The 15,609-nt window shown below is 42.3% G+C and overlaps 1 protein-coding gene across 2 annotated transcripts in view; it reads left to right on the top strand.

Annotated features, from left to right (window-relative positions):
- Positions 1-15,609, top strand: part of SLC9D1 (solute carrier family 9 member D1) — a 65,205-nt gene that overhangs the window by 18,107 nt on the left and 31,489 nt on the right. For both annotated transcript variants that reach the window (XM_006138936.5, XM_006138935.5), the window contains exons 3-6: positions 7,749-7,928; positions 10,106-10,297; positions 11,556-11,684; positions 13,932-14,024. In XM_006138936.5, the coding sequence (XP_006138998.1) occupies positions 7,749-7,928; positions 10,106-10,297; positions 11,556-11,684; positions 13,932-14,024 (594 nt within the window). The remainder of the gene's footprint in view (positions 1-7,748; positions 7,929-10,105; positions 10,298-11,555; positions 11,685-13,931; positions 14,025-15,609) is intronic.

Raw genomic sequence — 15,609 nt, 5'->3', positions numbered from 1 at the left:
CACAAAGCGAGTTGGTATCCTTTCCACTGCTCCTAACGCGAGCAAGCAAGAGACTTCCTGGTGAAGAAGAGTCTCGTGAGAGGAGTCCCTGAAAAGGGATGGGGAGGGAGGGGGAAGAGAAGTGAAGGGAATGGCATATCCTGAGGTGATTACATTGTGAACCAACCGGTCGGTGGATATGAGAGCCCAACTATGTTGATAGGGCCTGATATGATGATGGAACACTCCTTGTGTGATGTTTGGAGTCTCTGTTAAAGGGGTGGTCCGCAGACCCTCGATCAACATATCAAACCTGCTGCTGGCCCTGCTGCTGGGAGGACGCTTTGTGAGGCTGTTGACGACGCTTTTGGGGGCGCTGTCTCGGCCTCTGTTGTTCATATGGCTTGTTTCGAGGTATCGCATAAGAAAAAGGCCTTTGCCTATTGTAGGGAACATATCTTCTTCTATGGTTGTAGGGAAGTGTGTACATTCCAAGTGTTTTTAAAGTTGTACGTGTATCCTTACCCGAGTGGAAGACCTGATCAGTTGACTGGGAAAAGAGTAACTGGCGATTGAAAGGCAAATCTTCCACCTTGGCCTGCAACTCCTTCGGAACAGCGGCCTGGTGCAGCCAAGACGCTTGACGCATGACTATGGCTGAAGCTGTGGATCTAGCGGCTGCATCAGCTGTGTCGAGCGCAATCTGCAAGACTGTTCGGGCGATTGTATAGCCCTCCTAGATTACCACCTTAAGACTCTGGTGCTTGGAATCAGGCACGTGTTCAAATAGAGGGACCAGCTTTGAATAGCTGTTGAAATCCTCAGAGCTGACGTAGCAGAGGAATATATTTTCCTGCCTAAGACATCCAGGCGTTTAGCCTCCTTGTCATTAGAAGCATTCTTGGCCTGGGACATTTTTACTCTTGTTGTGCAGCGTCCACCACAAGGGAGTTGGGCTGAGGTTGTGTAAACAGGAACTCCATACCCTTCTGGCTTATGAAGTACTTCTTGTCCGACCTCTTATTAGTTGGTAGGGATGTAGCTGGAGTCTGCCAGATGTCATTGGCAACCTCTAAGATAGCATCATCAAAGGGAAAGGTGAGCTTTGACTTTTGGGAGGGTTGTAAATTCTTCAGCAACTGATGCTGTTTCTGCTGCACATCCGTGGTCTGGATGTCCTGGGATTGAGCATCCCTTTTGAAGAGCTCCTGGAATTGTTTGTGGTCCTCCATAGGAGACAAGTCACCGGGGTCCACTCCATCATCAGGCGACGAAGAGGAGTGGTGTGCTGGAGAATCAGGGCACTGCTGCTCCTGATGAAGAGTGTGGTTCTGGTTGTCTTCCTGATAGCTTGAATCCACATCTCCAGCAGAGGACGGTGGAGCGACATAACGTGCAGACTCGTCTGGAGAGTGTGGAGACTCAGGACGGGACAGTTGCGGTGAACGTGACTATGAATGCTTTCTGTGATGAGACGAAAAGGAAGAGCACTCGTGGTAATGTTGGTCGTACCGCCTGTCATAGCATGGAGATCGGCTGTGTCTTCTGAGCATGTCGTAACGACAAGAATATCCTGTACGTCTTGGAGACCGTGGCAATAAGGATCTCCTGGAGTAGCGAGAAGGAAACCGCGAACAGTGGTCCCGCTAGTATCGACATGGCGATGAGCGACGAGGTGACCTATAGTAGTGCTCTCTGGGAGGTGTATAATGATGACGACGGGTATCAGCACGGAAAGAGGCATGTGAGTCAGGTCCAGGCGAGAGGGTCATACGGTCCGGTGTCAGCGATGGTGTCTGGACCCGTGCAGAACTGTGCTGCCTTTTAGATGACACTGAGGAAGTGAAGGAAGGCTGGGGAGCTGCTAGTAGCAGCAAGATAGGCAGCAAGGGAGGCTCTGTTAATTGATCCTCTGCAGAGCTCAGGCTCGGTGCCGCTGGATCAGGTGATGACGTCACGGCCTCAGGCTGCACTGGCAGAGTCTCCTGCTGTGGTGCTGTATTCGGTGCCGGTGCCTCCGGCCCCAGGGAGCATGGAACAGCACTAAGGGAAAGTCCTGTGGGTGCTGGTACAGCTGGCTGCGCTTGCGCATGCGCAGAACGTCTTGGTGCTGGGGCTTCCCCTGCCGGCTCCACAGTGGCCGTTGGAGCCGTGGCCGGCACCGACTCCACTCGCAAGCCCTTTTTGGCTACAGAAGGGGCTGAGGAGCTGCGACCCTTGCCCGACTTGTCTGTGGGGAACCTCGGCGAAGAGCCAGAGGACCCCGACTTCTCCGCTCTGCTGCCAGGCGTCTTCTGGATCCCACGGGAGATCTCTCATGCAGTGATGTTCATCTGCAGAGCGCGGCTCGGAGATCTGTGGAGGCTGGAGAGCCTTGTTGAATAAAAGGACTTTCCGCCTCAGCTCGCGATCCTTTCTAGCGCGAGCTGTCAGATTTGTGCAATGGCTGCACTTTGCTGGGACATGAGTCCCCGAGGCACTTCACGCAGTGGGAATGTCCATTGGAGACCGGCATAGCCTCCAGGCACTGAATACACTTTTTGAATCCAGGTGATCCTGGCATCCTGTCGTTCTGCTCTCCCCTTTCTACTTCTTTTATTTTTATTTTTTTTTAGTCAATTTCAGTCAGGTCAATGCCAGTTAGGCACGGATTGACTGTCAGAAGAGAAAAACAGTTTTAAAATGTTTTTTTTTTTTTTAAAGAAAACGGGACTACAACTAATCTGCAACTATAACTGGAACAACTAATCTACAAATAACAAAAAAACAAAGCCTAACTAAGAGATCTCCCGTCCCCTCAGAGAGGCAAAGGGAGCCTAATGTAACTCCGTCTGCGGCTGTGGATGGTTGGAGAGAAACTGACAGGACCGGACTGCGCTCAGCTGAGAGGCGCGAAGAGGCAGTAGCGCATGCGCAGTCTGGTAGGGGGGCTACTGCTACAGAAAATTCCTCCGGTTTGTGGCACTGGGACGAGCCCAGCACCTCGAGTGGAGCACCCTCGGGGACACTACTCGATGAAGAACTTACACATTTTGCTGTCCTGCTGTTTGGCAACGGTGATAGTAGCTCATCTGAGCCTGATCCCTTCCCCCTGGGCTGCCCTGCATCCGCTCCACCATCTGAGTCCTAATTCTCCCCCTTCCCCAAGCTGCCTCCCATCCACTCCGCCATCTGAGCACAACCACCCCACACCAAGAAAAATACACTCACTAACTAAGCATACAGTGCAGGTGGACTTTCCCTGTTGGCCAGGCAAGGTCAGTCTTGTCTGAGTTACGGTTCTGCAGAGGATTCTTTGCAGGCTGTATCTTGGGGGTGAGTTCTTTCAAGTCTTTCCTCGTCCTCCTTTTTTCCTTCTTAGCTGGTCACGTTCTTGGACGACAGTTTATATGTGAAATTTAAGCCCTGCTTAGCTATACCTTAACCAATCATTTTACTAAGGGTACGTCTAGACTACATGCCTCTGTCGCCAGAGGCATGTAGATTAGGCTACCAGACATAGTAAAATGAAGCAGCGATTTAAATAATCGCCGCTTCATTTAAATTTACATGGCTGCCGCGCTGAGCCGACAAACAGCTGATCAGCTGTTTGTCGGCTCAGCGCGATAGTCTGGACGCGCGGGTGTCGACATCAAAGGTATTTGTCGACCACCCAGGTATGCCTCCTGGGATGAGGTTTACCTGGGTGGTCGACAAATACCTTTGATGTCGACACCCGCGCGTCCAGACCGTCGCGCTGAGCCGACAAACAGCTGATCAGCTGTTTGTCGGCTCAGCGCAGCAGCCATGTAAATTTAAATGAAGCGGCGATTTATTTAAATCGCCGCTTCATTTTACTATGTCTGGTAGCCTAATCTACATGCCTCTGGCGACAGAGGCATGTAGTCTAGACGTACCCCAGGATATTACAAAATAATTCTTTCATCAATCCTAACCTATTGCAAAATAATTCTTTACCCACTCATACACTACACCTTAGTTGATTTAAATCTTGTAAAATTAATTATGCAACAGACAGAAACAATCAAAGAACCATACAGATAAAGAATAGAGAAGTTGTGACCATAAAACAATAAAGAACTAGAGATTTCACACCCACCATTGTTGATAAATAATTCCTTGCCAAATTAGAATGCCAACAAAGATTTTTTTTTTTTTTTTTTTTTTAAACCTCTGAAGAGTTTCCTTGTTTATCTGGTGATGATGGGATCCTTTAGAAAGGGCACCTTCTTAACAGCTTGACATGGGTTTGATATAATCTAGAAGTAAAGTGAGGTTGTGATTTTCTGTTTCTTGGCTCATAGCTGGTGCTCCTAATAGGTCCTGCAGAATTTATATAATTATCTCTAAGGCTATATCTACACTGCGCTGGTTTTGCACAAGAAATATGCAAATGAGGCTAAGCGTGGAATATTGCGGAGCCTCATTTGCATAATTAATGAGTGGCCGCTTTTTGCGCAAGAGGCTTTTGTGCAAAAAGGAGCTGTCTACACTGTTCCTTTTTGCATAAAACCCCCCCTCTTGCGCAAGAGCCGTTCTTCCTGAAAAAAATGCGGAAGAACGGCTCATGCGCAAGAGGGGTTTTTTGTGCAAGGAGCAGTGTAGATGGCTGCTTTTTGCGCAAAAGCCTCTTGCGCAAAAAGCGGTCACTCATTAATTATGCAAATGAGGCTCCGTGATATTCCACGCTTACCCTCATTTGCATATTTCTTGCGCAAAACAAGCGTAGTGTAGACATAGCCTAAGTGTTTAGTCTTGTGGCTAGTATGTGTCTGGTAAACTTTTGAAGTGCAGATAATACTGGTGCAGATTCTCCCATGTTGTGATCAGGTGTCTCATTCCATCCAATATGAGGTACTGTGCAGTGTGTGCAATGTTGTATGCTTTTGACTAAGTCTGTTAAAAGCAACAGCTTTGAAGCAACATTTTCTTTTCATGGACTTGCCTGCCATTCCTTGCAGATGAATTCTTCTGCTCCATTGCAGCATTTGGAAATTTGCATAGTTGTGGTGTGGGTGGAATAGAAAAGGCTCCCCCTGTAAATATTGCAGAAGTTCTTCCTCAATCAGATCAAGAGCCAGTTGCAGCTAACTGTCTTTCAAGTGATCAGAGATCTTTTTGTATTACTATTCAGCTGTAGCTAATCTCTGTTTTCCATTTATAGCCCTGTATACTTCTTTACCACAGTTACTCTGAGTGTTTTTCCCCTCCAGTTTGTTCTGACATAGGGGAGGAGCTGGCATGAATTTCTCCTCTTGCTAGGAAAAACTACCTGGATGTTAAAGGCACCTTACTTTCCTGTCCATCATTGTCCAAGAAGAGTGTCTGTGCATTAGTTATAGAAGTATGGGAGAGGATGGTTTTTACCCTTCAAATAATGCTTTCAGGCAGAGAGGTATAAAGGGATGGGAAGCATACAGCGTCAAGGAAAAATATGAAAGTGCAAATATTCTTTACGGAGGGACTACAGAGAAGAGCTAAAGATATTGATATTTTGCCTGGCCATATTTGCTGTCAATTTTCATCACAACTCCACTTATTCTAGGAACATTGTCAAAGCTTTACCTGGCAAAGCGTAATTTTCATCATTCCATTGTGACTGTAGGATCTGGCAATTCTAAACATGTTAATAAATAAATCTGTACACCAAGGCCAGGGTTTTCATCATATCTAGAAGTCCCCGTTTGCCTAGAAAGAGTTTTAAAGGGATAATCTGCGGTGACAGCATTGCACTGAACAGATTGTTGTCAAACATTAACCATCCAGCAAGGTATTCATGATTTCTTCCTATTTGACTAAATTGGCTGAACTTGCTCTTTTCATCAAAGGGAGAACAATGTAACCTCAGAACTGCTCATGTCTTCTGCTAAATGCAGTGCAAAGTTTTACACTTGTTCTTAGTGTCATATCCATTAAGGTCCAGAAAGTGGCTATCACTAGTGTTCTGGATCCAGATAAAAGCAGAAATCTGGTAAATTCTTATTTTCACTAGGCTAATACATCTCAGTCTTTTAAAAATGTTTCTCTGTGCCACCTTCCTTTTCTTCCCTATCCCAAAGAAACTCAGTGTAGTGTTTGTGCTCTTACAAAGAGAATGGATTAAAATCAATAATTCTTTTGGGAAAAAGTCAGAATTTTTTAACATTTAAATTGGATTTTTTATTTCATTTAAATTATAAAAAGCTTTTCTTTTAAAAAAAAAAAAAAACCTATTTTAAACAAAATATTAATTTAATACAAAATATATTAAGGCCTAAACTTATTAAAATTTCTTAAAACATTTATTTTAAAATGAATATGCTAAATCCATGAGCCTTTATCAAAACAGTTAGTCTGCTTTTCTATATGAAGAATCAAGGGAGAAACATCTAACTTTTGAAGTCAAGCTTTATAAATCTGGCACAATAGATGGGCCTAAGGAATTTGAGAGACATTTTGAATTGACCTAGGTGAGTAGGAAGTTAAGCTTCTTTCATTTTCACTTAGGCATATTTGAAATTTTTCCCAAGGCTAAATTTAAAATATTAATTCACTGGCTATAGTTAATCTCGCAGTTTTAATAAATGATTTAGTTGTAAATGTGATGCTTGTTGTGATAAGAGATTTATCCAAAACATTTAAAGTTATTTTGTGTAATCAAATATATTGGATGTACTGTTTTGTGTTTAAATTCCAGTTACCACCCTAAAGCACCTAGCCACAAATCATGAAAAAAGTTAACTGTTTGGTTAATAAGCATTATAGGTTTGAAAAAGAGAAATATTTTCTTACCTGCAAATATCTGTTTGAAAGCATGCTTTAAATCTCACCTGACCTATTTATGAACTCATTTGATATGTTTGTTTTTTCTGTTCATGGTGGCACCATTATGGTCTTTTTAACTATTTCCTGATTTTTATAGAGGTTTATAGAACTTTCAGCATATTTTCCATTATATTTGTTTGCTTGTTAATAGTTAATGAAGCCATATTTCAGTTCACAGTGCTCTGACTGCCTTGCTAAAATATATTTTTTTCACTTGTACTTGGCTTTGGAATTAATATATCTTGTACAGGTTGTACCCCTTAAACCAGGGCTCTCTGGTCCAGACTGGACCATGGATGTTCCTGGACCAGAAAGTCCAGGCACAGGGAATCCGCCCTGGGACAAGGGGCTGAGGTGGCAGGAGGAGCATGGTGGCAGGGGACTCAGGCAGCACAGGGCGTCCCGCAGTGTGGCTGAAAGCCCTGGGATAGGGGACTTTGGCAGTGAGGGGAGCCCCATGGCAGGGAAGTCTGGCAGCGCACCTGGGAATCTTGGGACTGAGGGTGTCACTGCATAGCCAGGAGCTCTGGGTCACTGCCGGCTAAAGCCAAGGGGAGCCAGCTGGGGCCGGAAGCATAGTAGCATGGGACTGGGAGGCCGGCCCCCTAGTCCAGCAAATTCCCTTGTTCGGGGCCAGTCAGGTACTGAGGGGACAGGACCACGGAGGTCCAACCTGTAGAGAGTTTCTTAAGGTGTCCCCTCTGTGATATTCCCTGCTCCTCAGCTTTGCTGCTACTTCTAAATGTTATAAAAGAACAGAGGAACTGTAAGAATGGGTGGATGAGACTTTTCGAATAACAAATTAAAAGATAGAAAAACAACTTTAAAGGCTCAGAGTTTTCATAAAATTTGCTATGAAGTTCTAATTCTTGTAATATGGTTTGTTTTAAAACAGGTATTAATAAATGTGTTCACTTGAAAGATCAAATAAAAACTTCATTCTTATTTGCTATAAAATCCAACAGGAGGAAACAGAATATATTGAACTTTTAGCAGCAGAAAAACATCAGGTTGAAGCCCTTAAGAACATGCAGCATCAAAATAAAAGCCTGTCCATACTTGATGAAATTCTTGAAGATGTTAGAAAAGCAGCCGATAGGCTGGAAGAAGAAATAGAAGAACATGCCTTTGATGATAACAAATCAGTTAAGTGACATTCTAGAAATCATTCTGCTTTTTAATTCATATACTTTAATTTTTAATATGAACTAAGCATTGCTTTTATGTCAGATGTAATCGTGGTAGTAATTTAGTGACAAATATAAAATATTCAACCTTATTATGTATGTATCTTGTCCTCCGAATTCCACAGAAGAAATAGTTTATTTAGTGCTAGTATTGCTGCTTGCCGTGAAGTAGGTACTGTCAATCATCTTCCTTACCACTTCCTTATCATAGCAAATGTTTTCTTTTGGACTGGACATTTTAAACATGATTGTCGCTTTTATTTTGTGGAACATGGTTGTACGTCATGATGTTGACATAACATTCACTGTCCTCTAGCACAATGTTATTTGGGGTCCTCTAGGCTCTCAGAATTCAGGATAACCCTTTTAAAATTAGTCTCCATTTTTATTTCTGATTTGTTTTCTCCATTTTTGTTGAGAACATAATGGGAGAAGGAGAACCCTTGAAATTAGGTTTCACAGTCTGGAAAAAGGAATAGTGTACAAGGTAAGGGCATGACACACTTCTCTGAGTTTGCAGTGGCTTTTTTTCCACTTGAATTTAATCTGTTTTCAGTCTCTTGGGCTACTTGCAATGACTATGTGGCTGTGGGGGGTCTGGGAGAAAGAAATAATACTTAGGTGTGTGTGTTGAAGTAGGGAGCGCTTCCATTTCTCCATGCCTTAGAGTTTCTTCAGTCAGTGCTGTTATCTTAACATAAGGATACAGCTTTTTGGCCTTGGCTTCTACTTTTGGAAGGGTTTTATTCTGGTGGGAAAGGCTTTTGTTGGCTTGCAGTTCCTGGCAAGTACTCTGTGCAGTTCATGAGTTATGTTCTGGGGGACAGGAAGTTGCCTTTTAGGAGGCAGATGGGGCCTATATAAGCCCCCTTTGTGAAGGCCTCCTGTTGGGAAGCAACAAGATGTTATGTTTTTCCCTACTCTAGGCTGGGATATCCTTGTAGTTGGGGGTTCTGCAGGAGCATCAGTGACCATGGTGTGTTGGCAACAGCATTGTGTTCTGTTACCCTGCTAGTAGTAGTACCTCCTTATGGAATCAGGCTGTGTGGAAGGAGGCCAGGTTTGTCTGCACACCCCTTTCATGCTACACTTCCTGCTAAATGGCAAGAGCCAATGTATTGTTCCTTTTTCTCTAATGTATTTCTTTTCTTTATTCATATTCACACTATGTCCTTGGGGGAGAAGGAATAAAGTTCCAATCTGAAGTCTTCTCAGTATCCCACTTTAGGTTAGCAGGACGCATTCAATATTTTCTTGTAGTTTTTCTTAAACCAAAACATGTAATTTTACCAAAGTGAGCTACCACCACACTTTTATAAGGAAAATAACACTGTTAATTTATGTTTAGATTACCAGTTCTCTGTTTTCATCCAAATATAACCAGTGGATAAAAAGGAGAGGAAAATAATGCTGTTAAGCCTCTTATACAAGAGAACAGCAAACACACATAAAACAGGCAAATAGTACTTTGTCATGTGCAATCCATATGCAATAAATACTCCTTTAGGAGACAAAATCCAAATGTTTTAATATTGGCCCAGCAGATGCTCCTTAACACTCAATTAATACCAGTGCTTATGTATCAGAGGGGTAGCTGTGTTAGTCTGAATCTGCAAAAACAACAAGAAGTTCTGTGACCCCTTATAGACTAACAGATTTAGTGGAGCATAAGCTTTCTTGGGCAAAGATGAAGTGGGTCTTTGCCCACAAAAGCTACAGGACTTCTCGTTGTTAGTGCTTATGTAGTGTCTTTCACCTGTAAATCTCAGTGCTTTAGAATGATCAGTTTTATCTCCATTTTACATATGGGAAACTGAGGTACAGGTAGTTAAGTGACTTGCCTAAGGTCACTCAATAGATCAGTAGCAGAGCCAGGAATAGAATTCTCCTGAATTCCAATCTGGCGCGTTATACACTTGGCCTCCCTTCCAACACTGATATCCCCTGCCTGCTCATCAATGTCTTTATTCCCTAATTTCTTAATTGTATTACTTTTATTACAACAAACCCTCAATATTTAATCAATATTTGAACTTGTTTATACATTTGTTATATAAAAAGCAGATACTTTTACAAAAACATACTTTTACAAAAACAATCTCAATCTCTCATGAGAAATGCTTTCTTTCTGCCAGGTGAGAGGTGTTAATTTTGAAGCAGTGTTAAGGGTGGAAGAAGATGAAGCAGACTCCAAGAGAAATATTTCAAAAAGAGAAGTAGAAGATAACTTGGGTCTAAGCATGCTTATTGATTCCCAAAACAATCAGTATATACTTACCAAGCCCAGGGATTCTACCATCCCTCGTGCTGATCACCATTTCATAAAGGTAAATTGTTACACTTTTTTTAGAATATTGTCTATTGTGATTTGGTAAATGGAAAAGTTCTCAAATTCCATTTATCTTCCCTTATCAAAGACTTAGCATTGCTCAATGTTACATGTTCAGAAAACTCTTATCAATCTATAACTTTTAAAAGCAAATCATCTAAATATTTTAACATAAATTTTGTCAGACAAGACAAAGGCGCTAATCTCCTTTCAGCCCTTTGTATTGTACATACTAAGATTGTAGTTTAAAATTAAAAATGTCTACCATCTGATAATACCAGTCTGGAAAACTTGTATAATTTATTCTCATGTGAGTTTTCAGCAGAAGTAATAGTCAAATGCATAAATGTTTTAGTGTAAAGGATTCTTGGTCTTGCTCTGTCTCTCCCAAATACACATTTTTGTTAGTTCCCTTTCATCAGGACTGTGAACCATTGCCTAAAAGGGTCTTAGAGCATCCTCTTGTACCAGGACCCTCAATCTTTAGATCAATTAGCAGTTCCAATGAATCTATGGTGGTGATGCACAATCTTTGCACCCTCATCATTCTTTTCTGCAAGGGACTGATTCCAGACTGATGAATCCAGAGTTTAGAATGTAAATCTGTTTCTGTATTTCAGATACTCCAGTTTGGAAGGTCTCATTACTATTGCAAATATAAATGCTTTGATATACATGGTTCATTAGCATTCTCAACATTATTCATTTTGAATTATTTTGCCACAATTGGTTTTCATTTGGGAATATGAGCTACTTCTGGCTGATACTTTTTATTATTATGGATTTAGTTCTTCCTTCAATATTTCCTTGTATTTCTCTTTTACGGAAGCTTCATTGCATTAGGTCAAAGAGAGACATGGCAGAATTAAATCTCCTCTGAGCCAAAAACTTTTGACATATCGTTATTTCATTTTTGTGTCAGATCTTTATTTGACTTGTCTGCTGAAAGCAGCTTTCCAGAGTTGTCTAATATACAACATAGTTACAGGTTTTAAAGAAATTACTTTTTTGTTATCTCATTTTCAAAAACAGGCAAGGTCTATTAAATTTACAATATACAGCTCTTTTCCTTAGTTTCTTAATGTGCAAGTGGCAGTGATGCTGCTTACTCCATATGAGTTTTGAAGCTTCATTCAGTCATATCTGAAACATGCATTGAACATTGCCACTAAATGTAATGGTTAGGAATAGCTGTTAATTTCACCTAATTTCCACATTACTTTTATATAAATATATTTATCAATTTTATACGCTAGGATATTGTGATGATAGGAATGTTATCTTTGCCATGTGGTTGGCTGTGCACAATGATAGGATTGCCAACCATGTTTGGATACATCATTTGTGGAGTACTCTTGGGACCATCAGGATTAAACAGCATTAAGGTAAGAGAGTGGGACTCTTGGGGCACGTCTACACAGCAGGGGTAAAGCCAAAATAAGCTACTGAACTTGAGCTTTGTCAATTGTGTAGTTTAAATTGAAATAGTCTACATAGTAGGAAATTAGGAGAGCACGCTTCCTCCAACTTCCCTTACTCCTCGTACAATGAGGCTTACAGGAGTCAGAGTAAGAAGTCCTCCAGCTCGACATTATATCAAAATAACTGCTTGTAGTGTAGATGCAGACTGTTATTTCAGAATAACGTCAGTTATTCCAAAATAACAGTGCTGTGTAGACATAGCCTTGTATATTTTTATACCTGCCTTCATTTTTAGGGTTGCTTTAATAATTTTGTAACAATTTATAGTATTGTCAACTTTCATTCTTCAAAAATCATGAGGCAGGCCCCAGAAAATCATAGAATTGTAAAGACACTGCATCATATGTTCTTTTTATTTGCCTTCTGATTCCAGATCCATTAGCATTCATTCCTTTTTCGAGCTTTTTTTCCACCCTGGAAGGACAGAATTTTTCAATTTTTTTTTTTAAATCAGAGAGAGGTTTTTCCCCCCCCCCCAGGCTAATTACAGAGAGCTAGGCCCCAAGAATCTCTGCTGGAGGCTTTGTGGCCCTGCAACACCCTGCCCTAGAAAAAAGCAGTAGAGAAGTCCTCTAAATTCCCTGGAGCAATTATGTGAGAAGCAGCCAATCAGGGCCCAGCAAGCTAGTGTATATAGAGCTGTAGGACCAGAGCCAATTCAGTGCCCTGCTAGAGCTGGAGAAGAGCAGATAGTGCTGTGGGCTGTTTGCTGGGACTTCCCTGGGAAAAGGCCCACAAGGAAGGGTGAAGAATGTGCTGGAGCCATGGGGAAGTGGCTCAGGGAGTTATAGCAGCGACATAGTTATTTAAATGGACATGGCAGACAACTGCTATATACAGAGGCCCTGGGCTGGGACCCAGAGTTGAAGGGTCCAGGTGGTCCCTTCAAACCCCCTTATTAGACACTGCGGGAAGAGGCCTGGACTTCCAGGTATCCCAAAAGGATAACTAAAGTGTAGCAGCCCAGCTGGAGAGTTGTGACCAGAAAGGCCCTAAGAGGGTAAAGACGTTGCGTCCAAGGAAGGAGCTCTGGGTCACCACTCTAGTTTTTCCACTCTGGTGGGGATAAACAGACACTAGAGAGCACCGAAAAAGGCCTCTGTTGGAGATGTACCCCAGAAGGGGTTTGCTTTATTTTACATATAGACAGTGTGTCTCCTGGCCGGAGGGCCAAGTCACTGAAGAGCCACCACAAACTGAATGAGTGTAGTCATACTCAGTCAGGGGGCACTCATGAGAGGTGAGCGCACCCTATTACAGTGAGGGATTGAAAATTGGAAAGAAGACAGTAAATGAATATGTAATTTTTAAAAAGATAATGTCCATAAACTTATAGTAGAAACATGCTTAAAATTTTGACTGTTTAGTAATAAAGATGTTTTAGAACAGGGTCAGAGGTCTGCTATAATTTTCAACATGCACCACATATTAATAGAGAGGTTATCTTGCAGAACAACACCACTTTGCAGTTGCACAGGCCATCATCTGTGTTGTTCCCAGTCACTTTTCTAAGTAATTGCTCTAGTAGTTGCTGCAAGGAAGATTTTTTTTATTTTTAGTTATCTAATGAACAGTCACTTGTAGAAAAAACCCTAATGCCTACTTTTGCTCTTCATTTAATCTCTTCCTACCATCTGTTGTTCTCTCCTCTTGCTGCACCCTGTACATGCTTCTCTGCCACCTGTTCCCCTTGTCTTTGTTCTGCACCTGCTTCTTTGCTGGTTGGTTTCCTTCTCTGGAAATGTTCCCCAGCTGCTTTATTATTTTTTTTACCACTCCTCTGGACATTTGTCTCCTATTGATGACTAGTGGCTCCTATTCCTGAGGGTAGCATATGTTCCTTTTTCACCACTCCTTCTATAGCAACAACCCTAGAAAGAGGCAGGTATTCAGGTTCTTTATTTTTTGTAATTAATCTTTGTGCAAAAGAGCTGGCCACCTTTAGAAATAGTTGTGAACAGAAAGCCAGCACCATGCAACTACTAGAAAGTGCTCCACAGACTACAATTTGGATACTACTGGTCTAAAAATTTGTATATTTACCATCCTATATGTCCCATAATACAGCATAGCTAAAACTGGAATGTAAATGTGATTGTATCATAGTAAGCAAACTAGTACACCAAACCTTTATTATTCTTGTTTTGCAGTCTATTGTACAAGTCGAGACATTAGGAGAGTTTGGTGTGTTCTTCACTCTATTTCTAGTTGGTCTGGAGTTTTCCCCTGAAAGGCTAAGAAAGGTATTTTTTGTAAAACTTATGCATTTCAAATTTGATTGGTGAGGTTGAAGTTATCCGATATTTCAGCATTTAAAAGTCTGTCTGCAATACATCTTAATGTTGTTTGACCATGATTTTTAAAAGTAAGAGAAATATCTCTGGTTGTTTCCTCAGATATTGGGAGCGAAGGAGGAGACAGGTGGAGGAGAAAGAATGCAAAGAAATGTTATCCTAGAGCCTATTATAATATCCCTTTTGATTTTTTACAGAACCGTTCATGATGTCCAGGAAATTAAGACACACACATTTACTGCAGTACAATCCAGTAATATTGTGATGTTTGAATCCAGTTGCAGAGTTGTAAACTAGGGATGTAAAATCCTGTGTAATTGGTTAACAGGTTAAACGTAAAGTTGAATTTTTGTTTAACGGGTTAACTAAGGGGAGCTGCTTCGGCAGGGAACTACTCCAGCGCCTCCATGGACAGGGACTGTGCTGGGCATCTAGAATAGCCCCTGCCTGCAACACGCTGCAAGCAGGGGCTGCCTGTGACGCACCCGGGCCTGCTGCAGACAATCGCTGTTCCGGATGCAGGGAGCTACTCCAATTCCCACTGGTTAAGGGTGATGCTTACCAGTCAACCTTTCACATCGATATTGTAGACATCACAGTGTTATGATGTTGGCATGTGTCCTGGAAGGTATAGTTAATGTATTAACCCCACATCAGTGGTTCCCAACTTGTGACCAGGGGTTCACAGTGGTACTGTAAGGGGTCTGTGTGGATCCTCTCTCAGCCAGCACGTCCTGCAACCTGCATTGCTTCCCTGCAGCTGAACTGAGACGCTTCATGCCGGCAGCCGGCACATCAGTCAGTCCATGCTACTTCTCCAGTGGGCTGAAGGATGCTGCTGGGGAAGCAGCGTGTGCTGAGGGATGTGCAGACAGTAGGCACAGCTATACTGTTGGGGGAAGGGGGCATAAAATTTTAATAGATTGAAAAGGGGTCCATATTCTTGAAAAGGTTGGAGACCAGTGCCCCACATGATGGATTTTTAACATAAAAGTGTACTGAATGAAATGCGTTGTTAGAACCAGTTGGCCCTTGGTTAGGCATATACCATAGAATAAACTATTTTATATATTGGGACAGTCAGACTTCAACAAAAAGGGGATAAATATATTAAAGAAAAGTTGACTTAATATGGAGAATCGGGAACTGCGGCTAATTTTATGATGTAAGATTAATAGGGCTGTCAATTGTCCTGCGTTAACGCCTGCGATCAACGCAGGACAGGATGAACACGTTAATTTTTTTAACGCATTAATCGCAGGCGTTAATGCTGCACTGCCCCTTTGACATGCCACTCCAGCGCTTCAAAGGGGCAGCGCAAGCGGAGCCAGGGATCAGCTGGAGTCCTGAGCTGATCCGAGGCTCCTAATGCGCTGTCCTTTTAAAGCACCAAAATGGCACTGCAAAGGGGCAGTTCAAGCGGAGCCCCTTTGAAGTGCTGCTCCAGCGCTTCAAAGGAGTTTTGCAACAGCGGAGCTGGGGATCAGCTGGAGTCCCCAGCTGATCCCAGGCTCCTAATGTGCTGCCCCTTGGA

Source organism: Pelodiscus sinensis, chromosome 1 (assembly GCF_052426305.1).
Source record: "Pelodiscus sinensis isolate ZL-2025 chromosome 1, ASM5242630v1, whole genome shotgun sequence".
NCBI lineage: Eukaryota > Metazoa > Chordata > Testudines > Trionychidae > Pelodiscus > Pelodiscus sinensis.
Note: the sequence above shows the minus strand (reverse complement) of the source record. Positions and strands in the feature narration are given on the sequence as shown.